Consider the following 25,490-nt stretch of genomic DNA (forward strand, 5'->3'; position numbering starts at 1 on the left):
AAGAGTTTTTTTTCCCTCAGCCGCTGAGTCAGCGTCTCCCGCGCTTGGACCAGGACGTGAGGATGGGTAGGTGACGCGGCTGACGCAGAACCCTCGTTGCAGAAGGCGCTCTTTGATCGCGTGTATGATAAGCGAAAAGCGGCGGCGCTCGATCTGGAGCGGTACGTGACTAGGCTGACGCAGGCAAGTGCGCGATTGCGTGTCGCGGGGCGACCGTGCACGCGTCACACAGATTGTGCAGCAGCTCTGCACCTTTCTCACGCAACCGGCGCAACAGAATGCCAACGCACGCAACGGCGGTCTGATTGGCCTCGCAGGAATTGGTATCGCGCTCGGACAAGAGATTGCCGCGTACCTCGACCAGTTTATCGACCCGGTCCTGGCATGCTTCAGCGACCCGGACCCCAAGACGCGCTACTTTGCATGTGAGTCGTTCTACAACATCGCCAAGGTGTGCAAAGGCGAGATCCTCGTCTACTTCAACCAGGTATTTGTCGTCCTCGCGCGCCTCGCAGCCGACTCGGAGGTGTCGGTGAAGAACGGCGCGGAGCTGCTCGACCGCCTCTTCAAGGATATCGTGTGCGAGGCCGCACCGCACTACGTGTCCGTTTACCAGGACGTGGCACGCGTGCGTGCAAAGCAGGACCAGTCAGCGGGGTATGCGGGAGGGAGCGACGAACTGAGCGTCGCGCGTGAAAAAGCCGAGCACCAGCGGTATATGCACGAGATCCACGAGCAACACGACGTGCGCAACACGACGATGAACAAGGCATTTTCTTTGGCACGCCTCATGCCGCTGCTTGCCGAAAAGATGCAGGTCGTCTCGCCACTCACCCGCAACTATCTCGTGAGCTGGATCGCGGTGCTGGACTCGGTGCCGGACCTGCAGCTGGTCAGTTACCTCTCCGTCTTTCTCCCTTTTCTGTTCCAGTACCTTGCGGACCCGAACACGGACGTGCGCGTAGCCACCGCCGAGGTTCTCGCCAACTTTTTGCGCGAGATCCGCGAGGCGGCGCAGCACACTGACCAGACGCCAGCAAACGCACAGGGGGCGCCGGACGTCAAAGAGGAGAAGAGCAAGCAGGAGAAGGAGGACAAGCCCACTTCCGAAGACGACGACCTCATTTGGATCCACACGCACGGCGTGCGCATCGAGTACGATGCAATTTTTGAAATTCTTCTCGAGCAGATTGCGAGCAACGACGAAGAGATCCAGGCGACGATCTTTGAGTGGATCACCGAGTTTTTGCACGTCGTCCCTTCGATGGTGATCCCGTTTACGCCGCGCCTCATTTCGGCGATTCTCCCGTGCCTCGCACACCCCGCGCCTGCGATCCAGACTGCGGCGATCGAGACGAACAAGCAGCTCTTCCACGCCATTGAAAAACTGCCGCCGCCGCCCTCGCACGACGACGAGCAGGCGAGCGCGGCACCGGCGCCGGCCGTGTACTCGGATGCAGTCAACTACTTCCAGACGGCCAACGCCTTGAAGCAGCACCTGCTCGATCAGAACGATAAGACGCGTCTGAACGCGCTCGAGTGGCTCATCATGCTCCACCGCAAGAGCCCGACAAAGCTCTTCTCGATGGAGGATGGGAGCTTCTCGTTCCTGCTAAAGGTGCTCTCGGACCCCAGCGAAGAGGTGATTCTGTGCGACCTGCGCCTGCTCACGCAGGTCTGCAGCAAGTCGGACTCGCGCCACTTTAAGCTGTTTATCAAGGATCTCTTGGAGCTCTTCCGCTCGGATCCCAAGCTGCTCGAGACGTGGGGCAGTCTGATTATCCGTCAGCTCTGCACGTCGCTCGAGACAGAGCGCGTGTTCTGCACGCTCGCCTCCTCGCTCGAATCGTACGACGACCTGGAGTTTGCGAGCGTCATGGTCCAGAACCTCAACATGATCCTGGTCGCCTCGCCAGAGCTTGCGGCCTTCCGCCGCCGGCTGCGCATGCTCGACCAGAAAGAGAACCAGTCGCTGTTTGTCGACCTGTACCACTGTTGGTGCCACAATGCCGTGTCGGTCTTTTGCCTGTGCCTCTTGACGCAGGCGTACGAGCACGCATATGATCTGCTGCGGATCTTTGCCGAGTACGAGGTCTCGCTTACGATGCTCATCCAAATCGACAAGCTCGTCCAGCTCCTCGAATCGCCCATTTTCACGGCGCTTCGCCTGCAGCTCCTCGAGCCGGAGACGAACCCGTACCTCTTCAAGTGCTTGTACGGTCTCATGATGCTCCTCCCGCAGAGCTCGGCCTTCTCGACGCTACGCAACCGCGTGCACGCGGTCAACGGCCTCGGTTTCCTCCCGCCGGCCGCACGCACCTCGGCGCCGCCCAACGCACCGGGCCGCAGCCGCGCGCCAAAGGCGGATATCCCGTGGGCCGATCTCCTAGCCCACTTCCGCAAGGTCCAGGGGCACCACGAGCAGGCGCGCGAACAGAACGCATCGCGCACCGACCCCGCACTCGCAGACGTCGCAAGCCGCGAGCTCCCGGCGCCCGCAGTGCCGTCAATAGACGCGCCTCCGCTCACGGGCCGCGTCCGCCGCCGCCCGAACGAGCCGGCGCTCTTTTCGGGCAGCCGCAGCGCCACGACGCCACTCAATACCTCGGCGCGCGGCACGCCGACCGACGAGCACGGGCCGGCGCATGGCCTGCGTGCGCCGTGGGGCGCCAGTGCATCGCACGAGCGCACATCGCGACCCAACAGCCGTGCGACTCGACAGTAGCTATAGACCTTGTACATACGCAAGCAAGGCTTCGAGGATGTCTTGCGTGCGCATCCCTTCGCCGTCTGAGCCCGCAGCCACCATGGCATCGCCCACATTGTCGCGGTACTCGACCAAGGAGGCGACGAGGGCCGACAGCGGCACATTGGCGCGTTCGAGCAGCATGCGGATATGCGCTTGAGCCTAGGTCAGTCTCATTACGTACCCCATCGTCTTCCATTAGGAGCCAGGCAAGGAGGTAGTCAATCAGCTGTAGCGAGTACAGGCCCGATTCGAGGCGGCGCAGGTAGCCGAGCTCGGCGATCTCGTCGTCCTTGAGACCTTGCTCCTTGTACATTTTCAAGTCCTCGGCGAGGCTGCGCTCAGCGTGCTGGACGCGCGCAGCCATCGTCTCGCGCAGCTCCAGGAGCCGGTCGATCTTGCTAAAGTCTTGCTCGACAAACTTGGACAAGACGCGAACGCGCTCGGCACTGTCCGAGGCAAGGTTGTGCAGGAGCGAGGCAATGAGGCCGAGCACATGCTCCATGTCCTGCGCCGTCGTCGCATGTGCACGTCCTTTCGCGCCGTGCTCGGTCGGGAGCATGAAAATCGCAAAGAGGCTCTTTAGGCCGAGTACCTCGACGAACCGCACGCACTGCGGGCCGCCGTACGCTCCCGCGAGGGCGTGGTCCAGCACTTTGAGTGCACGCATACGCGACTGCTTCTTTTCTTTGAGCATGATGACCATCAGCTCGACACCCTCGTCGTTGAGGAAGCGCTTCTTGTTGGCATCCAGCAAGAGGCACGAGCACAGCGCGTCAAATACATTCTCCATAAACTCGGTCTCTTCCTCGTCCGCGGGGTCGCGCTTGCGATACGGCGCAAGGATCTTGAGCAGCACGTCGATTCCCCCCTTTTCGCCCAGTACCGCACGGTTCTTCTCGCTATCCTGCAAGAGAATCGCAAGCAGCTCGCCAGAATACGCGGTGTTCTGGTCGAAACGCGCCGCATACTGCATGCGGTCCAGCAGCCAGGTAAGGAGCGATGTCGAGGACACGAGCTCCTCCGCCGCGTTGGGCTCAAGTGACACGACATTTTCCAAGACGCTCAAAGTATGGTACACACCTTGAACGTCGCTGTCGTAGTTCTCCAGCGCCGCCGCGTCGTCGCTCGCCGGCGGCTTGTCGTTGAAGCGCGAGAGATTCGAGACGAGCAGCGCCAAGATCTGGCCTTCGCGCAGCGCCTCGACCAGGCCATGCATCGCCTCCAAGCCCGGCCGCTGCGCATCCTCACCGGGCTGCGCGTCCGAGTCGAGCACGTCGTCGTCCGTCAGCTCTTCCAACACCTGAATCACGGCCGAGGCAATGTCGGCGTTTTCGTGCGAAAGGAGCTCAATAAGCGCACTCGCGCCGCCGAGCCGCACAAACTCGGGATAGAGCAAGGCACAGTTGGTCGTCAGCACGACGAGCCCACGCAGTTCATCGTGCAGATCGGCTTCCGAGGCGATGAAGCGCTGGGGCTCCGTGGGGTATTTGAGGCGCATTGCCTGGTTCTGCTGCATCGCCTTTTCGAGCTGCAGCATCTGCTTGCGTGTGTCGGCCAGCATGCTTTCTGCCGTCTGGGTCAGGCGCGCAACATACCGCTTCTTCGACCTCGTCGGCACCGTCGCGGTTCATGATCTGGAGGATGTGCTTCTGCTCCTCGGTCAGGCCACCACCAAAGAAGCGCCCTCCCTCCTCGTCCTCGTCCACAAAGTAGTCTGCGTCGTTGCCAGGCGCAAAGTCCGCATCGTACTCCTCGTCCTCGCCCTCGTCCTCGACGCGTGCCCGTTTGGCCTGAGCCAATTCGGGCTCAGTGCGCTCTGCCTCTTCGTCGTCGGGCCGGAGCGACTGGCCAGCGGGCGCATCCCACTTGCGTTTGTTCACCGCGGAGGATGGCAGCGACGGGAGCTGCGTGAGCCAGCGCACCTACCTTGAACAACTTTCCGACGTCCATCGTGCGCAACGCGACGAGCTGCATACATAATTCCCCATTTTGCGCACGGCTCGCCACGACCGACGATGAGCGGTACGAGCTACAATGCGATGGATCCCAACAGTGATCCCTACGCGCCCTTCTACTATTGGGACGCCCTGAAAGGCAAATGGGAGTTTGACTATGACGGCTACGCGCGCGCCAACGGCCCCATTGCCCAAACGAGCAGCTTTAATACCCATGTGAATACGAACGAGCTTGCGCAGCAGGAGCAACAAGCGTCAGTGTACGACTACGACCCCCATCGCTCTGCGCGCCTTGCGGAGCCGCAGCAGATTGGACAGCTCAAGAAAGGCGAGAAGCGCACCACGGTCCTGCGGCGTGCGGCGGGCAAGCTGTGGGAGGACCAGACGCTGCTTGAATGGGACCCCGCGCACAAGCGCCTGTTTGTCGGCGACCTCGGCAACGACGTGCACGACGATATGCTCACGCAAGCCTTTGCAAAATACCCCTCGTTTGTCAAGGCACGCGTCGTGCGCAAGCGCGGCGACGGCAAGACGAAAGGCTATGGGTTTGTGGCTTTCTCGGACCCTGAGGACTTTCTCAAGGCCTGGAAGGAGATGGACGGCAAGTACATTGGCTCGCGGCCGTGCCGTCTGAAGAAGGCCAACGAGAATGTGGCTCCGGTTGAGATTGGCGCGCGCAAAGACCGCTTGCTGGCAGCCAATGCCAAGTACGACCACTATCTCTCCAAAGGCAAGATGGGCGGCACCGTCGGCCACAACCTGCGGCGAAACGGAGGCATCGGCAAGCCGTACGCAAAAAAGTAGCTGACCGAAATGCTGTCTATAGCGCTAGAAGATGCTTAGATCTTGGTCTCGTTCAGGCCGTCCTTCCAGAAGATCAGGAAGGGGGTGACACCGTCCTCGCGGTAGTTGAGGAGGGCGACCATGCCATCGGGGTCCATCGACTCGCCGGTGAAGAACTCGTAGTCCTTGAAGTTGGTGACGATCTTCTTGGCGAACTCGGCGGCCTTCTTCTCGAAGATGGGGACGCGCTCGGGGTTCGACTCCTGGAGCTTGGTCTTGATCGACTTCATGTAGCTCTTGAGGTAGGTGAGGTACGACTTCTTGTCGAACGAGGTCGACTGGAGACGGAACGAGTGGACAATGTCGATCACCTGCTCAGCACCGTTCTCGAGGGCCTCGGCCTGCTCCTCGGCGGAGGGGTTGCCACCAATGTCAACGTCACCCTCCTGGACGACGATCATCGAAGCGTCGACCTCGTAGACCACGTCGTCGACCTCCTTACTAAAGGTTAGCCTACTTCAACACGGCATACTTACAGCTTGAAGCCGTCGGAAACCATCTCATCGTTGCTGATCTTGTCAGTGTAGAGCTAAGGTCAGCATGCACCGCCATGGCGAACTCACCTTCATTTTGTCAAAGGGGTGTAGAGAAGGTTGAACCGCGCCGAAGCCGAATTTTTCTCGTGCGCGGTAGGCTCGGCCGGGGCATGGCACGTGGGCGTCAGACGGCGTCGGCGTCGTGCATTGGCCATTCCAAGATGAGCGCCGGGGGGCTGCTGCCGGCCGCACGCACGCGTGCTCTGCGCGATGCACTCGAGCAGTTTTCTCAGGGAATCCAGGATGCATCCAAAAGGCTTCGTGTAGTGTACTCGACGCGCCCAGATTGGGACGCATTGTCGGGCGAGCGGCACTATGCGGTGCTCGACGCGTCGTTTAACCCTCCCACACGCGCGCACCTCGCCCTCGCATCCATGCCACGCAGCGCGACGGATTCCAAGGCGCTGTATGACGCGCATATACTCATTTTCTCTGTGCGCAACGCGGACAAGGGACGGGGCCGCCCGGGCGATGCGAGCCCGCTGCAGCGCCTCGAGATGATTGAACTACTTGCCAAGCAGCTCGAGAAGGACTTGCCGAAGCCCAATGTCGCCGTCGCACTCGTCGACGAGCCGCTCGTGTTTGCCAAGTCGACCTTGATTCACGAGACACTCGCCAAGGACGCACCGCTGCATCTCCACTACTTGATGGGCAGCGATACCATCACCCGTGTCTTTCAGCCCAAGTACTACGCGTCCGAGGCGCACCTCGCGTCGTCGTGCACCAAGTTCTTTGAGGAGGAACAGTCGGTGATGGTCTGCGCCGAGCGCTCTGCCGAGTCAGTCACTGGGCATGCCGGGCACCCGGATTGGTCAGGCGACGAGGCACGCTCGGATGAGCTGCGCACGCTCCTCGCCAGTGCCGGGCCGGCACACGACTGGTACAAGCGCGGTGCGATCCAGCTGCGCCACCTCGATCCGGACGCGGCGCGGCACAGCTCGACGGCCGTGCGCCAATTCCTGCAGGAGGTGCCGACGGGTGACGCGGCGCGCACGGCCCTGTGTCAAATGGTGCCGGACACGTTGGTGGACTACCTACTCGCTCACAATACGTACAAAAAGTCGGAATGATTGTTCTATAGTGTACATTATACAGTCGACGGCTCGCCCAAGTACTCGTTGCGCAGCGCCGCTTTTTTGGCACGCAGCAAGAAGGTCTCGATGTCTTTGCGTTCCGGGACATCGGGCATGCGCAGCTCGTTGGCATCGAGTGCATTCAGGTTCGGTGCGACCGTGTCGGGGGTATCATTTGCACGGGGCGCGTGCAGCGTGAGTTTTGTCGGGGGAGCGCGGGGAATAGCGGGGAGGTCGGTACCCTGAGGAAGCTCGAGCGCGGAAGCAATACGGGCCCAGCCCTGCTCCCAGCCATGGTTTTCCGAGGCGATTTCCTCGTCGAGCAAGACTCCATCGTCCTCGTCCTCGTTGCCAAAGTAGGCTCCAGTCTGGTTCTGGAAGCGGCGGAACTTTTGCGTACGGTACGACTCGAGCTCCTCTTCTTGCGCGGCTGTCCGATTAAACATTTCCTTCACACCCGGAAGGTCCTTGGCGCGACCAAAGTACTTGTATCCTCGCGTACCCGGCAGGAGACTGCCCTCGTCGTCCATGAGGCGCGCGGACGTGTTGATGTAGTTTGCACCACCCAGCGCCATGATGTGCTTCTCCCACATCATCTTTTGGCGGAAAAGCTGGTTGATGTCATCATTCAGGTCGCGGATCTCGTACTCGTTCAGACCGTAGTCCTGAATCTTGGACACTTTGCGCTCCAAGTCACTCATGACCGAGGCACGCCACCTCTCACATTCGCGCAAACTCGTGATTCCATTGGCAACCGTCGGGCGCTTTCCTGGGGTGAATGGCTTCACACCCAGCTCGGCCGCCTGTGCCTGACGGAAGCGGTACAGCACAGCTTGGGCCTTCTCCTGATTCTGCGCCATGGTGTCGCGGACGGAGTGTGGAGGTGCGTGAGCCGCACATTGTCACGTGATTTTTTCTGCTGCGGCAACTACCAAAAAGCCCCTCTGCGACTCCTGCTTCTTTCCACCCGACTTTCTTGCAAAAGTGAGTAGCCTTGATTTTTTTTGGGACGAAGCTAACCATGAACAGTGTCCAAGATCCAAGTGTCAGGCGTGCGGTCCAGTGTCAAGGACCTTATGAAGGGTTCCGAGGAGAAGCGTCGCAACTTTGTTGAGACCGTCGAGCTCCAGATCGGTCTCAAGAACTACGACCCCCAGCGTGACAAGCGTTTCAGCGGCACTGTTAAGCTGCCCAACATCCCGCGCCCCCGTATGTCGCTGTGCATTCTCGCTGATGCCGCCGACGTCGACCGCGCGAAGCTCATCTCGCTCGACTACATGACCGTCGAGGACTTGAAGAAGCTCAACAAGAACAAGAAGCTTGTCAAGAAGCTCGCCAAGAAGTACGATGCTTTCCTGGCTTCGGAGGCTCTCATCAAGCAGATTCCTCGTCTCCTGGGTCCCGGTCTCTCGAAGGCCGGCAAGTTCCCTGCCCCCGTCTCGCACGCTGACGATCTGGAGAAGAAGGTGAACGACGTCAAGTCGACCATCAAGTTCCAGCTCAAGAAGGTGCTGTGTCTCGGTGTGGCCGTCGGCCACGTTGAGATGGGCGAGGACCAGCTCGTTGCCAACATCATGCTGTCGGTCAACTTCCTCATCTCGCTGCTGAAGAAGAACTGGCAGAACGTCAAGTCGCTGCACATCAAGTCGACTATGGGCAAGCCCCAGCGTCTGTTCTAAGTGTATCGACACTTCAAAATTGCGGCTCTCATTTGTCTCGGAATAAACCATGGCAGATCGCACGCTTGTACCCAGCCTATGGGTAGGCTTTCTATAGCATAGGTGAGGGGAGCTCTGGACTGAAATGGAGTTGCATCTTTTTTTATATCTTGTTCGTCTACATAGAGGGGGCATTCGAGTAAGCACTCGCAAGACTGCATCGTGCGAGGCCAAAGAAGAGGTCAGAGAAGGGATCTTGGGGACGTAGGTCGCAAATGGAACCCCTTCCTGCCACCTCGGCAAGTCCGCCAGCAAGGCCCACCCCCACCCAAGGCACAAGCACTCACTATCCAAGTTCACTAGGAGTATAAGTTTCGATTCTGGATTGGTATGGACTATCCTTTCATAGGCGCGGCCTGCGCCACAGACAGACAGGGAAGTATAATGTACCAACAGACCACCGGAGCACGGCTCGGGTAATACAAGTCCGCCATCACAGAATCATCTTTTGGGGCCATGCACGTCAAGATATTTAGAAACGGTTGAACGCCTTGGCGCGCTCAGTGCTCTTGTTCTTGATCACCTTGAGGGTGTTGAAACGCACGGTCTTCGACAGGGGGCGGCACTGGCCTGAAGGTTAGCAAAAAAAGGAAAAGAGGAGTACGTACCAGCCACGATAATGTCACCGACCTCGACACGGAACGCGGGCGAAACGTGCACGGGAAGGTTCTTGTGGCGCCGCTCGTAACGGTTGTACTTGGGGACGTAGTGCAGGTACTCCCGGCGGATGATCACGGTGCGGGTCATCTTGGTCGAGACAACCTTGCCGCTCAGCAGACGGCCACGGATCGAGACGAGACCAGTCCAGGGGCACTTCTTGTCTGCAACAGTGTTAGTACGCGTTCAAAGAAACAGAAACGGCGCAGTACGCCGTGAGGATACGTACCAATGTAAGTACCGTTGATGGCAGCGCCGGGGGTCTTGAAGCCCAGACCGACGTCCTTGTACCACCGGCGGGTACGGGTGGTCTTGCGAGCCGCCTTCGAGTTAAGGAAAAGGGGCTGCTTCTGGAAAGCCTTCTCCGTCTGCACACCGAGCTCCACGTTAGACATTGTGAGTTGAGAGAACGACGAGCGCCGGCCCCGAAGAAGCAAACGCGCCGCCAGAAAACTATAGAAAATGCACGTGACAAAATAATTTGACGGCACGTGACGGACACCTTCTGGCCGGCGTCGGTCGCCTGGACTCTTCCTTACCCCTGAGCTGAGTCGGATCTGCCTTGCGGACCTTTCGAAGAAGCGCTCACTTAACTTTTAAAACTAATCATGTCTGACGTTGAGGAAACCCCCGTGGATGTCCAGGTCGAGGAGACCGAGCAGGCCCCTGCTGCTGCCGCTGGCGGCCCCATGAGCATTGAGGATGCTCTCCAGCAGGTCCTCAAGAAGGCTCTCGTCCACGACGGTCTTGCCCGCGGTCTCCGTGAGGCTGCCAAGGCCCTCGACCGCCGCCAGGCTCACCTGTGTGTGCTCGTCGAGACCTGCAACGAGGCCGAGTACATCAAGCTCATCGAGGCTCTCTGCAACAAGTACGACATCAACCTCCTCAAGGTGTCGGACCCCAAGACCCTCGGTACCTGGGCCGGTCTCTGCAAGATTGACCGTGAGGGCAACCCCCGGAAGGTCGTCGGCTGCTCGTGCGTTGTCGTCCGCGACTTCGGTGAGGACTCGGAGGGCCTGAACGTGCTCCTCGAGTACTTCAAGAGCCAGCGCGCCTAATTCGGATAGGAGTGTCACATTCCAGCTGTCTCACTTCTACCTGCTGCGGTACTCGCAGTGCTCCAAAATTGCGACATTTGTGCTTCTCTATACATTTGAATAGTCAATGATGCTTTGTCGCTACCGAAAACCCACTCTGCCCTGGTCCACCCAATCAGATGATCATGACGGTTCGCGTTTGGGTTAGGGCGGACGCTCGTGCCATCGCCCTCCACTGCGACCGGCACGCTGGCGCGAATCAGGAGATCGTTCGCGCCTGCGTTCCCGAGGCTCGCTTGAACGTATGGCGCATTCCAAAACGTCTCCCGGCGTGAACCCGAGGTCCAACAAAGTGTGCATAGCGGGGTCCTGTTCAGGTACCTTAACGTGGTCGCGGTCTGCGCCTTTCAGGATGGCGCGCGCATCTTTTGGGGCGTCAAAAGGCTGAAGCAAGGCGTCTTTTTGCTCAGATGTGATCCGTGTAACGCCCAATACGGGCACAGTAGCCTTGGGCTCTCCCGCTACGCGATTTTGATAGATAAGACGAAAGTCATGAAGGGAAGTAGGGCGCGAAGTCGAAGGTTCTGCGACATATAATAGGTTCGCTAGCTCTCGGAGAGTTGTCGTGGGCCTGGGGTCAACTAAGCCTGCGTACCAAACAAAAAGGCCCCGCTCCTGGGCATATGCAGGTCCATCGGCGCGGAACTCTCCGAGCCGTCTGTAGGTTAGGCGAAAAAGGACCGAGTCGCGTACCGAAAGTCTCCGCGTGACACCACACAGGGTACCAAAAAGGGAGTAAGCTGCACGATTAGCGTTTGGCGCCCAGTACCTACATCTTCGTCGGGCGGCGGTGCACGAACAATCATGGTTACATGCAGGGTCACGTGTCACTCGTTAAATGGAACCAACAGGGCGCGATGCCAAGAGAGCAGCGCAATGCGAGTGGGCAAGCGAAATCGAACATTGCGACGCGGTGCCTAATTTATGGATTTCGCTGTGGTAGAGACTAAATTGAGCATGGCATGCAGCTGGCCATAGTTTGCAGAGAATGTGTCAATTGGGCTTCCCACGGTGGCAAAGCCTTGCGGGGTAGGTGAGATATTATATAGGGGCCCTCCAGGGCCCCGTTGACACCACCCGTGGCCTGGGCACGTCGGGGCTCATGTGCGACGCGAAGTGGATCGTGACACGCGATAATGATCCATTCGCGACTCAGGCGCACTTACGAGCCACTGAACGACGTTCGTGTGCCCCTGGGTTTACATCAACGCATAATACAACCTGCACGAGTGCATCACCAACCGGAATTCGCTTTGCAAATGAGCTGAACGGCAAGTATATAGTGCCACTGCCGCACTGCAACCCCACGCTATCCGCACCTTGCACGCAGATGTCTCGCACATTGCCAAATCCCACTGGTGTGGACTCGCGCTCTACGCTTAATGTCGATCCCCTCGCATTCCCGCGCACAGGGGCTTGGCTCCCGAGCGACCTGGCCGTCAGCTGTGGCATCGACGGCGAGGGGACCTCGCTGAGCCCCGAGCCTCCCTCGTCTCATGGGCGCTTGGATATCTGGAACTCTGTGCAAACTCCTCCCAACAACGAGATGCAGGTGGATGACACCCCATCGCAACTGGTATCGCTCAATTCGCACCAAGCTAACCGTCAACCGTCCACTACTCCCTCGTCGCCGTTCCCCCCCCTGAACCTCGAGCCTTCGGGTGGATGGCCGTCTACCCCTGAGAACCGCGCCAAGCTGGACAAAAGCTGGCTGGGTGACAAGAACCGCCCCCCCAGCGCACCGCCCGCCCCCAGGGAGATGCTCCCCGCCGGGGAGGGCTTCCCCAGCAACGCGCGCTGGGCCCGTCCGGAGACGACCACTCCCAAGAACAGTCCGCGTGCACCCGAGGCCGGTCCCTGTACGCTTGTGATTGAGCGCCTGGACGGCAATGTGACCGAGGAGGACATTGAACGCCACTTTACGAACCCCCCCGAATGGCCCACGAGCCACCCCATCCGCCGTGCCTACACGCAGGTGTCGGAGAAGATGGGCACATTCCTCCCGCTCCACCCTCAGGCCTTTGGCGTGCAATCGGTCCGCCTGACGCGTTCTCCGAACCTTCAGGCTGAGGTGCGCTTTGTGACCTCTGAGGACGCCGAGCGTGCTCTGGTCGAGATGCAGCACTCGATGCTGGTCCCGCAGCGTACTCCTTGGCGCTCCATCCGCGTCTCGCTCTCGACGACGGCGACTGCCGGTGCAGAGCGGCGCCAGCGTCCGGGCCGTATCCAGCGCAGTGCCACGGCACCGACGGAGCCCACGCGCCGTCCCGGTCCCAAGAGGCGCACGTCGGACTCGCAGGCCTCGCGTGGACGCCCGGGAAGCACCTCGCCGCAGCGCGTCCCCACTACGCTGACCTTTGTCCAAGACGAGGACAGCGAAGGCAAGCCGGCTGCCGGTGCTCCGATGCTCGCCTCGGCCCTGGCTGTGGCCCACACGTCCAGCGCGCTGGACCCCAACAACACCACTGTATTTGTCGGAAGCCTTTTCTCGATGGCTTCTGAGGCAACGCTCTATTCGCTGTTTTCGCCTTTTGGCCCCATCCTCTCGGTCAACATTCCCCGCGGCCAAGACTGTGGCTTTGTCCAGTTCGCACACAAGGAAGATGCGGCCCGTGCCATTGCTGAGATGCAAAACTGCCCCGTGGCCGGTGGAAGCCTGCGCCTCAGCTGGGGCCGCAGCGTGGGCGAAAAGGCCGCAGCGCGTGCCGCGACCCGCGCAGGTTTACGCTGGGTCGAAGACGCCTCGTAGTGGAGAGAAATTGCGTGTGGTGGATTCGTGTGGAGGTCTGCCCTTGATCAGCCCCGCGATGCGCGACGCTCAGTCGTTGCTGTTGGTGTTTGTTCATGGGTAGGTAGCTCGTATTTACAAAAGTTTCAAGGGAAGTGCTGAATCTACGTTTGATCAATTCCCTGATCGTCTAAAGCACTTGCTGTTGCAGACATATCCGAATACGGCAATCGAAGCACGTGTGTATCCAACGTATGAGACGCGCGGCTCGCTGGCGCGTGCTGTCGACGGACTCATAGAGTGGCTGACGGCGGAGGTGACCGAGTATGAGTCCAAGAATGGTGCGACAGCTGTCGTGCTCTGCGGCCATTCTATGGGTGGCATTGTTTCGCTAGACACTGCCCTCGAACTGCATCGGTCTACGCCACGGAACAAGACACCTTGGCCGGATGTGTGCGGCGTGCTTGCCTATGACACACCCTATCTCGGAGGTATGTAACTGATCTGATACAGTGCACCCCCATGTTTTCAAGCACCAGTTTTCTACGTTGCATGGCTACGCCGACTCGGCCTTGAAATTGGGGGCGGTCCTTGCGCCGGTGGCCGGAGGCCTTGTGGCGCAGTTTGCATCGCAAACAAAACGCGGAAGCGAGCCAAGCACGTCGCGTGTTTCACGCGCGACGTGGCTTGGCGTTGGGACTGCGGCGGTCGCCGCAATCGGTACCGCGGCCGCCACCACGGTGATGAGCAACGTGGGATCGGAAAATGATCCTTACCGGTGGATCACGGAACATCTCATGTTTGTGCGCGCGCTGTGGGATACAGAGGCGAACAAAAGGCGCCTCGAGGCGTGCGCCACCTTCAAGATCCCTTTCCACTGCTTCTATACACGGATCGTGCCTCCCCCTCAAGCACTGGGGACAAATCCCACCACGATGCTGGACCCCACGACACGTACCTTTATTTTGGTGCCGGACGAAAAGGAGGCGTACGCACCGTACTTTTCACCTCTCGATTCCGTATGTGCTATGGCTGACTTAGAGCGCCGCCGACGAAATCGTGGCACATACGACCATGTTCCGGGGACGAACCAGCCAATCGTACTTTAGCATGGGACTCGGTACGTCTCTCTGCTGACCTAGACTCGGCGCATCTCGTGACAGAGTGGTTTGGACAGCCCAAACTCCTCGGCAGTGCTGCGCGGCCGATTTCGCTGGATTTGGACTAGCGTACCACTACAATCACATCGTTCTCTTGTACTCCATAGTCATCCAACGTGCCTGCATCATCGTCCAGCGGAACGACCACCGCTTCCGTTTCGGCGCGCAGCACTGCGTACAGCTCGCCCGTGGGGGGTATATGTGCAGCCGTGCAGATTCGGCGACGTGCAAGACGCAAAGGCATGGTGCGCAGGAGTGATGCGTGCACCGGTGCCGCATCGAGCCACTGCGCGCCTTCGTCGGAAGTGGGGACGTGATCTGAGCATACAACACCGATTTCGACGAGCTTGACACGCAGTGTCGGCGGTGCTTGGGCTTGGGCGGGTGCGCCGTGCACTTTGCACAGCGCCTGATAACGCAGCGTGGCTTGATCTTGTGGTGTTTGTGCGAGATAGTACCGCTCGGCATCGACACGCTCCTGCGTCGAAATCGGGGTATGTTCCAACGTGCCCAACGTGCCCAATCGCCCAATCGCCATCCAGCGCAACGTACGCTCATCCGGTGCGATCATCGCATGGCCCAGCTGCAAGGACCATGGTGCGACGAGAAGTGCTTCGAGTGCCTCGAGAGATGCCCAGTCGCGGATAGGATTGCCCTGCAAGCTGATGGAGTGCAGCGCCGGAAATCGAGTATCGGACGGCGGAATATGTGCGATGGCATTGTCCAAGAGGACGAGGTGTGCGAGCCGCGGCAGGGTATGTAGGGATTTCACGATCTCGACAAAATCGCCGAGCGCGTTTCCTTGTAGATTCAGAGTCTCTAGCGCCTGAAACGTGCCTGTGGGCGTCTCGCCGAGTGTCGACAGGCCATTATGCGCCAAACGCAGCGACGCGAGCTGCGGCATGTGCCTGCCCAGCTTTACGATCTGGTGAGCCGTGCAACGTACCTCGTTCCAGGACACCCCCGTGGCGTCCATCTGCAAGTCACGCAGCGTCGCGAGCGAAAAAGGACGCGTCGGCGGCGCGAAGCGCGTATAGTGCAGCACCAGCGTTTCGAGTGCGAGCTCGTCGGTGATGCGTGTGAGCTCATCCCAGGACGAGATCAGAGAGCGCGACAAGTCAAGCGATGTGACGTGTGCGCACTCTTCGCGAACCCTTTCCGGGTCGCTTGCCTCGGCCACGTATACTGCCGAAGGATCGGCGAGGGCGGGCGGAGGCGGCGCGCCCGTGAGACTCACGACGCTATGAACCCGCCCCTCATACTTTTCGTGCAATGCATCGAGGAACGGCACGCCCCACTCGATGCGCGCCGATTCGCGCAGGAACGCGCTGCTGTTGGGTGGCCTGGGTGAGCTGGCGCACGTACGCGTCAAAGTAGCGTGTCCCGTCCGGCGCCACGCCGTCGTGCTTCCCCCGCCCCGGCTGGTCCCACTGGACTCCAATCCATACGCCGGTCTGCGACGCAAGCGGTCCTATGTACCGCACTGTTCCATACTCGCCCTTGTACACCAAACGGCCGCCAGGCGGCTTTCCCATGTGGAGGCTATTTAAGAAACACGAACGACCACGACGCCGGCGGTCTTGTCCGCTTCGCCGTCGTCCTCGAGCGCGCGCGCTGCGTCTTCGAGCGGGAGGATCGACTGGATGCGAGGGCAGATTGCGCCGCGCTGGGCGGCCGTCTTGACCGACTCGAGCGCGATACGGCAATCCGGCCCCGCGTCGATGCCGATCCACTCGTAGCCGATTCCCTTGCGGTCCTTGCGGAAGAAGGAGCGGCGGAGCGAGCGCAGATGCGAGCGGTATGTCGGCGTCGGGAGTGCTTGGTCGTCACCAAAGCACGTCACAAACTGCCCTTGGTGCGCGAGGATGCGGCGGCACGCGTCGTAGATCTGGCGGCCGCCGACCGTGTCGACGATCAAGTTGAAGCTCGACTCGTGCAAGAGGTTGATGGCCCAGAGCGCGTCGCCGGTAATCACCTCGGTCGCGCCGTTGGCCTCACAGATCGACACGCCGTCGGCGGCGTGCACCGGCACATGGGCGATAATAATCAAGCCCAAGCGTGACGCCTCTTGCATCGCCAAGAGACCGATGCTGTCGTGGGCGTTGAGGATCAGCACACGCGAACCACGCGGAAGCATCATGCAGTGGTTCTGCACGATCTGGTGCACCATCACACCCGTGCTCGGCAGCGCGGCAATCTGCTCGGCGCTCAGCCGGCCTTCGGGGGCACGGGCCACCAGGTCCTGGTCGATGCTCATAAACTCAGCCAGCGCACCGCACTTGCGGTAGTCCTGTAGACCAAAGACAGTATCGCCTTTGCGGATCTTCTTCACGTCCCAGCCGCTCTCGACCACACGGCCACAGAAACTGCGGCCAGGAACAAAGGGCGTGCTGGGGTCGGTCGCGGCACGCTCACGAAGCAACGCACGGTCGATATTGTCGATGGCCACCGCAATAATCTGCACCAAAACCTGCGTCGGACTGATCTTGCGGGGAGGCGCGGTGTGCGACGAGAGCGCGACCGTCGACTGCACGGGCTGGTCTGAGCCGGCCTCGGAGCCGCGGCGCCGGCGGCCGGCGTCGCTCGAGGCGGTCGACAGCTTGCGGCGCAGCGCACTGCCAGAGGGCGGGGGGCCACCGCTCGTGACATTCACCGTGACCATGGTCGGGCGGCTGCGCAGCAGATCCTTGGTCGAAATACGCGTGCGGCTCACCGACGAAGAGATGCTGGGGGGGCTCATTACGCTCTCCGTCTCGGATGACAGGCCCAGGACCTGGTTCGTCGACGCACCGAGCGGCGCCTTTTTCATCACCGACGCAGTCGAGGGGTTCAGCACCGAGGTGCTCGCCACGAGTGACGGCTCACGCGTACCGAGGGGCGAGCCTGCGTATTGCCGCAGCGTCGTGACGGTGCTTTGTGCGTCGACGTCGGGGCTGTGGCGCATACGCGACTCGGTCAGGCGGCCACGAGCATCGTACCAGTTTGACTGGCCGCCGACCGACCCGGGGGGGCTCGCGTACTCGCCACTCTCGATCTGCGCGAGAGTGGGCGAACTGCGGTGCATACGTCCGCCGAGCGCAACGTCGGGCGTCGACGAAATACGGCGCATGCCTCCGATTTGAGGCATGTCTTCCAGCGGCGACGAGGGGCGCGACGTGCTGCGCTCGCCCGGGGGTAGCACCATCTGCGCACGAGGGGGGGCGTGACGCACCGGCGCCCGCCCCGCACGCTGCTGCATATCGGGAGCAGGTGCATAGTCGGGGCGAGGGCGGGGCGGGGGCCGCGCGTAGCCTTGAGGGTAGGCTTGGGGGCGGGGGTACGGAGGGCGCGGCGCGTACGGCGACGTCGGCGCGCTGCCGGGGCCCATCGAGCCATAGGCGGGCGCGGGGGGGGCAAAGCCTTGAGGCGCCTGCGGCGAGGCGTGCGGAGCGTAGCCTTGCGGCTGCGGCGACGATGCAGAGCCCTGAGGGGCGTGCGGCTGCGCATAGCCTTGCGACTGCGGCGAAGTATAGCCCTGCGGGGCCTGGGGCGGCGCGTAGCCTTGAGGAGGCTGCGTGTAACCCTGAGGAGGCGGCGCATAGCCCTGCGGGCCCTGCGTATATCCCTGGGGAGCCTGTGTGTATCCCTGAGGCGGTTGCGACGCGTATCCCTGCGGCGCTTGCGTCGGCGGGGGACGCACGCCGGGCGGGGGACGGCCGTAGGGACGCACGTATCCTCGCGGCGATGCAATGCCGGGACCCTGCGGACCCTGCGGACCCTGGGGCGACGCAAAGCCGGGGCCGTATCCCTGCATCTGCGATGGCATCGAAGGCGACTTCGGCGGGCGTTGCATGGGCGGGCGCTGCATGGGCGGGCGTTGCATCGGAGGACGCTGCATAGGCGGGCGCTGCATCGGTGGCCGCTGCATCGGTGGCCGCTGCATCGGCGGACCCTGCATTCCTGCGGACGGGCGTGCGGGCGAGTAGCCTGCTGGCGCAGGGTGCACCGGCGGCGATCCGGGGGGACCGACAGGGCGTGCCGGCGAGTAGTTTGCCGGCGGGCGCTGTGCATACACCGGCTGGGCCGGCGACCGTGCCGGAGTCTGAGCGGCCGACGGAGCAATGCTGCTCTCGCTCGGCTCGTACTCGAGCACCTCGCCGTTGATCTCAAGCAGGACCTGGCGCGGCGCAGCGGCCGCGGCGCGGTCCGGCGTCGATGGCAGCGCCTTTTCGCTCTCCGCCACACCCTCGACGTACGAGGCCGGGTGCATGACCGGCGTGGAAGACATCTGGGCCGGCGCCGTGGCGAGCTCCTGCGCGGCGTACGGGCTGATGGAGCCCTTGCTTGGCGTTGTCTGGAGGTACGCGAGGCGCGGCATTTCTTCGGCTTCCGGCGCGGCCTGCGCGGCCTGCGCGACTTGCGTGGCCTGCGTGGCCTCGGGCTGCGCACGCGCCGCCGCCGCCTTCTCCGCCAGTTCGGGGTTCCACACCGGCAAGGGGTCGGCGGGCGTCACCTTGTAGCGCGTCGACGACGAGCTCGAGGGGTTGCGTTGCAGGATCGGCTCCTCCTCGACCTTGGGCTCGACCTTGGGCTCGTTCTTGGGCTCGTTCTTATAAGCAAAGAGCGTGTCGGCGAGCGAGCGCGAGGCAGGGAGCTCGGGCACGTCGTTGAATTGGAACGCAAGAGGGTCGCCGCCGGCCGCCGGCGCATCGACGTACGTCACCGAGTCGGTCGACGTGTCCTCCTCGCGCGCGGCCAGCGCGTGGCTCGCCGAGGCAAAGCGGCTCGCGGGCAGCGGCGGAACCGGGGGGAAACGCGCGCTGTCCGACGTGCTGCGCAGCTGGCGGGGCCCGGGGCTCTGCGCAGGCAGCGAGCCGTGTGCGATCGCAATGCCGCCCATCTCGGTCGGGCGGGGACCGCGGTTGCGGGGGCGGTCGAGGACGCTGCGGCCCGGCGTCGCCGCAGGCGTGTTCGAGGCGGCATACGCGTGCGGCGTATCCGGTGCCTTGGCAGGAGCCGGCGTCGCCAGGTCGCGGCCCGGCGCACGCGGCGTCATTTCTGGCGTGTTCAGGTCGGTGCCGTGGAGTTCCGAGCGGTCATAGTGGCCGACCTCGCTCGTCATGGTCCACGGCGCATTATTCGGGTCCAGGTCCAGGATATCAGAGTCGGCGATCGAGATGGCCGACATGCGTTGGGCGGCACGGCTGGGGCCCGACGCGTTGCGCGTCATGAACGGCGCAAGCGTCCGCTCGGGCTGAGGCGCAGAGACGAGGCGCGTCGCACTCGTCACTGGGCGCGCGCTCGGCTGGGTGGGCGCACGCACAGGCGTGGGCTTGACCTGACGCGGCGAGCCGAGGCGCTCGGGCTGCTGGGGCCAGTTGTTCAGCGGGCTCTTGTATTTCGCGCCGAGGCCTTTGCTCGTGCCGTGCGACAGGCCCTGGCTCGTGGTCGCCTCGGCACGCTGCGGCGCATACGACGCGGGCTGCTTCAGGCCACGCAGCTTGGACGGCGACGTGCTGCTCGTCACGCTCGGAGCAGGCTTGGACTCCTCATACCGGTCGAATGCCGAGACAAAGTTACCTGCCGTCGACGTCGCGCCGTCGTCGTGCTTGTCGAGCGCCGAGACAAAGTTGCTCGCGTTCGATGTGGCACCGTCGTGAAGCATCGGCGACGGGGCAAGCGCGTCGGACGGCTCGGGCGCGGCGGCAGACAGGCCCTCGCCTTCCTGCGCATAGTACAACGCAGGCGACCAGGACAAGCGCAAAAGGTCGGGGTCCGCCACGGGCTCGTCGAGCGTCGCCTTGGGGGCCTTGGCGCCTTCTTGGAACAGGCCGCCCTCGGGCTGCGGCGTAGGGTACGTCTTTTGTGTACGCGGCTTGGCGGGGGTCGGCGGCGCAATGATCGGCGGCGCGATGGGCGCGACGGGCGCAGGCGCGGGTGCGGGCGCCGGGGCCAGCGTTGCGGCCGGCTTGGGCTGTGTAGCCTGGACCGGCTGGGGCTGCGGAGCCTGGGCCGGCCGCGCCCATGCCTGTGGCGGCGGTCCAGCGCGTTCGACACGCGGAGGAACCGGCTCGGTGCGCTCGACACGCACAGGGGCCGTCTCGGTGCGTTGAACGCGCGCCGGAACCGGCTCTGCACGTTCGACACGCGGCGCACTTGCCTTGGGCTCCTGCGAGGGACTCGCGTCGAGCAGCGGCGGTGCAAGGCCCGGCAGACTTGCGCTCGGCGACATGACCGGCGGCGCAAGCATGCCGATCGGCGAGCGCGGCAGCGACGCAACGCTCATCGTTCCCGGCGTGGGGGTCGTCTTGGCCTCGCTTGTCGGTGCCGACGTAGTGGATGTCTTGACGTCGCTCGCCGGTGCCGGAGTCTTGGGCTTCTCCGGCATCGGGTCCGAAAAAGCGATGCCGATGCGCGACGCGTTTTCGTCCTCCTCCGACACCGCAGCGAGGCGTTCGGCACCCTTGTTTGCAACCGGCGGGAATACAGAGAAGTAAGGCAACTTGGCGTCGATCGGCGGTGCCAGGTCTGGGATCGAGCTGACCGACGCGTCCATCGATACAGCGTATCCCATTTCGGACACGTCGCCTTCTGGCTCGCGTTCCTGCGCCGTGTTCGTTTCCGTGCTCGGCTTGGGGCGCGTCTCGGTTTGGGGTGCGCTAGGCTCGGCACGCGAGTCTGTGTCCTTGGCGCGCCGCGCGGCGTCGCGCTGCTCCAAGCTGCGCACGAACTCGTACCACTGACCCGAGTCACGCGTCCGTGTGACGGTCGGCGATGTCATATGTTCCGAGTGAGCGAGCGCGGGCGACGGCACATTCGACGACCGCTTGGGCGGCGTGCTCTGTTCGCTCTTGGACTGCGAGCGCTTATGAACCGGGGCGAGGAGCGACGGCGTGGACTGGCCAAGCGGCGCGACGGCCGGCTCGCTTTTCTTGAATGAATTAGGGAACGGTGGAGCCGGCGGAGCCGGGCTTGATGATGCCGACGAGGGCCCTTCCAATTCGCTGCGTGCCCCCCGAGGCGGCTGCGCAAAGTCGCGGCGCCAGCGTTCTGAGAAGGATTCGCCCGGCTCACTAAAGAGGCTACCCGGCCCTGGGCGCATCATGCTGCGGTTTTCCCACCAGGAGGAAAAGGTATTCGGCGAGCTTGCGTCGGGCACCTGCAGTGCGCTGTCCGACACGTCGCGCACGCGGGGTTTGCTTCGTTTACGGCCCAGGCGCGACCGCAGCGAGGTCGAGGCACTCATGGTATCGCTCTGCTCATCGATTGAACCCCGTGCAAGGTGCGACTTGCCGCGCGGGCTCGTCAGTGGGTTGGCCAAACTCGAGGCCGTCAGTACCTTTTTAGGACTCACGTCCGACGCGACGCGCTCCGCGTCGCTGCCGGACGGCGCATCGGGCGCATACGTCTGTGACGGGCGCCCGAGGATCGAGTCCAGGAACGTCGTCTTGGGCATCGCGGCCGTACACTACGTGTAGAGTCCACCTGCCCTGGGCTGCTTCTTCGCAGACGACCTTTACAAGAAAAGGACCAGGGGAGCGAGCGAGCCGCTGCGACGCCCCGATCGTCCGTCTGTCCTCGCGTTCGCCCGGGCGCGTGCCTGCCGCGGTCTCGGCGCCAGGGGGCCCGGCGCAACGGACTCCTGCAGCACGCTGCATGCAGGAGGGTTTTTTCCTGCAGATCGTGCAGAACACGGCGCCGTCCCACGCTACGATCGTCTTATCTAAGCACCACCTCCACTAGTTCGACTTGAGCGTGCGCTGCTTCTCGGCGGCGGCGACAATGCGGCGATTGGTAAAGAGACCCTTGCGCTTGCGCACCGTGTCCATGTAGCGCTTGGCGACGTTTTCGCGGTCGCCCTTTTCGCCGAGGTCTTCGAGCTCCTCTTCCGTAGTCGGCACCCAGAAGGGGTCCAGATCGTAGAGCTGGAAGCCGGCAAACAGCAGCTGCGGACTCGCGGCGCCCGACGTGCGCTTGCGGATTTCTGTGTGAGATGGAGAACGTACCGTCTGAGAAGCCGAACGACTCGACGACGGGGAGGAGCGAGCCGATGGTGAAAAAGAGCGTGCCCTCGTTCATCTCCTCCGACACAATCTTGCCGCGGCGGCGCGAAAGGACCGCGTGCACCTTGCCTTGTACCTCGGCTGGGTAAGTAGGGATACGTACGTGCTGCTTGGATATCACACGAATACATAGCAAGCATGAGGCGCGGCGACCAGTCCAGCAGACCCGCACGACACGCCTCGCGCATGCTCGAAATCACCGCCGAGGTGACCTGCGACGAACGCACTTTCACGCTTTCGCTCTCCTCGATTCCGACGTGCTCCACAAAGAAGGCCATGCCTTGCATCGGCTCCGCACACAGGGGGCCGCTGCCGGTCGCGAGCTGGAACCCATTCTCCACCGCATCGCACATCTCACGCGGCAGCGCATCGTCCAGCGACGCCTGCGCCAGCTGCTGCGACACGTCGTCCTCGGCAAAGCGGCTCTTGAGCGAGCGGCGCAGCACGCTGCCGCCTTGGTCGATCAGCAGATTCGCGCCAGTGTTGCGGGGGCCAAATGCGCAGATGTGCTCCGCCACACCGCTCCAGGTGGGGCCGGCACGCTCGAGGAGCTTGGTAAGCTCGCTCCAAAAGAGGCGCACAGGCACGCGCTTCGCACGCTCCGCATTCTCGCCGTGGCGCGCGCCGACGTGCTCGTCGCCTTCGTCGCCGCCGCCGTCGTCATCGTGGCGGCGGCCGCCGCGGCGCAGGCGGCGGATCGTCGGCTGGTTCACCGCGAGGAACTCAGCAATGTTGTGGGGGAGCGGCATCGCACGCACCGTGTACGTCAGCGCACCGTTCAATGCAGAGCCACTGATTGTGCCGCGCGCCGCGCCAGGCGTCTTGGGAGGCGCCATGGCGCTGCCCTTTACCGCCGTCTCGCGGAAAGGAACCAGCGGGGGGGACTGCTGGATCTTGCAGCGCGCAAACCGGTCGCGGAGATCCTTCATGCAGCGCTCCAGGTGGAGTTCGCCGGCGGTGAGGATGACATGCTCGCCATTCTCTTCGACCATCACCTCGACGCACGGATCGGCCTGGTTCAGCAGACGCAGACCCTCGACCAGCTTGGGCATCTCGGCGGGATTTTTGGGCTCGAGCGCGACTCGCACGATCGGCGTCGCGGTGCGCCGCACGCCGGCCAGATTCACTACCTCGCTCGGGGGCGTGTCGTCGGCCGCGTTCGGCACGCGAATCAGCGTGCCGTTGCGCAGCACCGTGCCGTCCAGGCCACGGACCGCAAAGAGGTTTCCGGCCGGCACACGTTGCACGGCCAGCAGGTCGCGGCCCATCATCATGTACAGCGCTGCGATCTTGACCTGCTTCAGGTGGGGCACGTTCGAAGGGTGCGTTGGCGGCAGGTGCACGTCGTACTTGGGCAGCACGGCCCACACCGTGTCGCCCGCCTGCAGGCAGCCGCTGTACAAGCGCGCAAAAGCCAGCACGACTTCCGACGGCGGCGCCTTTTCGGGCTCTGCGGCCGGCTCCTTTTCCGCTTCGCTCTGCGCGAGCGCCGCGCCGGTCGCGTTCAGCGTCGACTCGACCTCTGCGGCGCGCTCGCGCAGCTCGCGGCCGCGCTCGCGCATCTCGTCCGCGGTGAGCTGGACGCGCTTGTTCTCCGGCAGGTCTTCTGAGCTCACGGCAAACATCTTACTAATGTACGCCACGACCGTTGCTTCCGGGCTCGATCGCGCCGAGAAGAGGTCGCGCTCGAGGTCAGTGTGCGGTGCGAGTTCCTCGTCCGTGGCAAAGTAGCCGAGATCGCTGCGGATCATACGGGGCACGCGCAGGCGCTGTGCGTCGCCCGGCGCCGGGAGGTTGTGCACGATCGCCGAAAAGGTCGTCGCCGACAGCGGCAGCCACTGGCTCATGATGGCAAGCATCAGCGCCGACGCGTCCTTAGCCTTCAGGTCGCGCGGGTGTACGGTAAGCCCCAGTGCCGAGATGATCTTTTCGACCTTGTCCATGTTGCGTGCTTCGACCGTGTTTTCGTACACGCTCCATACATTATCCAAGACAAACTGCACAAACATGGGCTTCAAGTTGCGGTTTTCCTTGTCGTGCTGCTTCTGCGTCAGGACGCGCTTCGTCTTGGGGTCCAGGTAGTAGTTACCCCACAGAAACTGGCGGATGTTCTTTTCCTTGATGCCGAGCTTTTGCGCGTAGAGGTGCGAGAACTTTTCCAGACGAAAGGCCCAGTGGTCCATGGCGCTCGCAAAGATCACATTTCCCTTGGACGGGTCAAAGTACAGGTCCTCGTCCCCTCCCTCTTCGTAGTCCGGCAGGTCTCCCGCCTCTTCTTCGCCCTTGGCGCGCTTTTCCTCGAGGATGCGCTCGCGCTCATCGTGCCAGCGCTGGTCCTGCTCCATCTTTTCGGCCGCAAAGAATCCACCGAGCACCGCGTTCGCCTGCTCGACGAGCTGGAGGAGGCGGTGGTGTGCCTCTTCAGGCGTGAGTTTCAGCTCGGTGATCAGGCGGTCCATTTTGTTCACCACGAGGATCGTGCGCAGGCCATCGAGCCATGCCTGGCGCAGCACAGCGACGGTCTGCGAGCAGACGCCCTCGATCACATCGACAATGACCAGCGCGCCGTCGCACAGGCGGGCGGCCGTCGAGACCTCGCTCGAAAAGTCGACGTGCCCCGGCGTGTCGACCAGGTTCAGGGTATAGTCTTGCACTTCGGACACCTCTCCGTCTGACTGCAGCATGCGCAGCTTGAATGTGAGTGAGACGGCGCTCGACTCCATCGTAATGCCACGCTCCTGCTCGTCTTCGCGCGAGTCCAAGTAGCGTACCTGGCCCGCGGAGCGCGACGAAATGATGCCGTTTGCTGCGAGCAGCGAATCGGCGTACGACGACTTGCCATGGTCTACATGGCCGATCAGCGTACAATTCCGTATGTTTTGCGCGCCAAACGCCTTCTGGGGCGGCATGCTGCGTCCGAGCGTCGAGTGGC

The 25,490-nt window shown here is 62.5% G+C and overlaps 11 protein-coding genes across 11 annotated transcripts; 5 read left to right on the top strand and 6 right to left on the bottom strand.

The window, feature by feature from the left end:
- Window positions 1–62: 62 nt before the first annotated feature.
- Window positions 63–2,725, top strand: MJAP1_001749 (uncharacterized protein; the record flags this gene model as incomplete). Its single annotated transcript, XM_060265699.1, has 3 exons — window positions 63–66; window positions 89–161; window positions 184–2,725. The coding sequence occupies 3 exons, from the start codon at window positions 63–65 to the stop codon at window positions 2,723–2,725; spliced, it is 2,619 nt and encodes an 872-aa protein (XP_060121682.1).
- On the bottom strand, window positions 2,726–4,699 carry MJAP1_001750 (uncharacterized protein; the record flags this gene model as incomplete). Its single annotated transcript, XM_060265700.1, has 4 exons — window positions 2,726–2,908; window positions 2,931–4,322; window positions 4,345–4,653; window positions 4,676–4,699. The coding sequence occupies 4 exons, from the start codon at window positions 4,697–4,699 to the stop codon at window positions 2,726–2,728; spliced, it is 1,908 nt and encodes a 635-aa protein (XP_060121683.1).
- Window positions 4,700–4,764: 65 nt separating this feature from the next.
- MJAP1_001751 (uncharacterized protein) lies at window positions 4,765–5,508 on the top strand (the record flags this gene model as incomplete). Its single annotated transcript, XM_060265701.1, has 1 exon — window positions 4,765–5,508. The coding sequence occupies one exon, from the start codon at window positions 4,765–4,767 to the stop codon at window positions 5,506–5,508; it is 744 nt and encodes a 247-aa protein (XP_060121684.1).
- Window positions 5,509–5,543: 35 nt separating this feature from the next.
- On the bottom strand, window positions 5,544–6,046 carry MJAP1_001752 (uncharacterized protein; the record flags this gene model as incomplete). Its single annotated transcript, XM_060265702.1, has 2 exons — window positions 5,544–5,988; window positions 6,024–6,046. 2 exons carry the CDS (start codon window positions 6,044–6,046, stop codon window positions 5,544–5,546), a joined length of 468 nt encoding a protein of 155 aa, XP_060121685.1.
- Window positions 6,047–6,244: 198 nt separating this feature from the next.
- On the top strand, window positions 6,245–7,153 carry MJAP1_001753 (nicotinamide-nucleotide adenylyltransferase; the record flags this gene model as incomplete). The annotated part of the gene is given in 2 exon segments (XM_060265703.1): window positions 6,245–7,030; window positions 7,049–7,153. The coding sequence occupies 2 exon segments, from the start codon at window positions 6,245–6,247 to the stop codon at window positions 7,151–7,153; spliced, it is 891 nt and encodes a 296-aa protein (XP_060121686.1).
- Window positions 7,154–7,170: 17 nt separating this feature from the next.
- ISY1 (NineTeen Complex (NTC) component) lies at window positions 7,171–8,016 on the bottom strand (the record flags this gene model as incomplete). Its single annotated transcript, XM_060265704.1, has 1 exon — window positions 7,171–8,016. The coding sequence occupies one exon, from the start codon at window positions 8,014–8,016 to the stop codon at window positions 7,171–7,173; it is 846 nt and encodes a 281-aa protein (XP_060121687.1).
- Window positions 8,017–8,232: 216 nt separating this feature from the next.
- RPL10A (60S ribosomal protein L10A) lies at window positions 8,233–8,835 on the top strand (the record flags this gene model as incomplete). Its single annotated transcript, XM_060265705.1, has 1 exon — window positions 8,233–8,835. One exon carries the CDS (start codon window positions 8,233–8,235, stop codon window positions 8,833–8,835), a length of 603 nt encoding a protein of 200 aa, XP_060121688.1.
- Window positions 8,836–9,346: 511 nt separating this feature from the next.
- On the bottom strand, window positions 9,347–9,926 carry RPS11A (ribosomal 40S subunit protein S11A; the record flags this gene model as incomplete). Its single annotated transcript, XM_060265706.1, has 3 exons — window positions 9,347–9,444; window positions 9,483–9,695; window positions 9,761–9,926. 3 exons carry the CDS (start codon window positions 9,924–9,926, stop codon window positions 9,347–9,349), a joined length of 477 nt encoding a protein of 158 aa, XP_060121689.1.
- Window positions 9,927–10,139: 213 nt separating this feature from the next.
- RPS12 (40S ribosomal protein S12) lies at window positions 10,140–10,589 on the top strand (the record flags this gene model as incomplete). Its single annotated transcript, XM_060265707.1, has 1 exon — window positions 10,140–10,589. The coding sequence occupies one exon, from the start codon at window positions 10,140–10,142 to the stop codon at window positions 10,587–10,589; it is 450 nt and encodes a 149-aa protein (XP_060121690.1).
- A 3,991-nt stretch (window positions 10,590–14,580) lies between these two features.
- MJAP1_001758 (uncharacterized protein) lies at window positions 14,581–21,951 on the bottom strand (the record flags this gene model as incomplete). The annotated part of the gene is made up of 3 exons (XM_060265708.1): window positions 14,581–15,859; window positions 15,882–15,987; window positions 16,074–21,951. 3 exons carry the CDS (start codon window positions 21,949–21,951, stop codon window positions 14,581–14,583), a joined length of 7,263 nt encoding a protein of 2,420 aa, XP_060121691.1.
- A 283-nt stretch (window positions 21,952–22,234) lies between these two features.
- RIA1 (Cytoplasmic GTPase/eEF2-like protein (ribosomal biogenesis)) lies at window positions 22,235–25,467 on the bottom strand (the record flags this gene model as incomplete). The annotated part of the gene is made up of 3 exons (XM_060265709.1): window positions 22,235–22,479; window positions 22,502–22,639; window positions 22,662–25,467. 3 exons carry the CDS (start codon window positions 25,465–25,467, stop codon window positions 22,235–22,237), a joined length of 3,189 nt encoding a protein of 1,062 aa, XP_060121692.1.
- Between the last annotated feature and the right edge of the window lie 23 nt (window positions 25,468–25,490).

Source organism: Malassezia japonica, chromosome 2, assembly GCF_029542785.1.
Source record: "Malassezia japonica chromosome 2, complete sequence".
In the NCBI taxonomy this organism is placed as follows: domain Eukaryota; kingdom Fungi; phylum Basidiomycota; class Malasseziomycetes; order Malasseziales; family Malasseziaceae; genus Malassezia; species Malassezia japonica.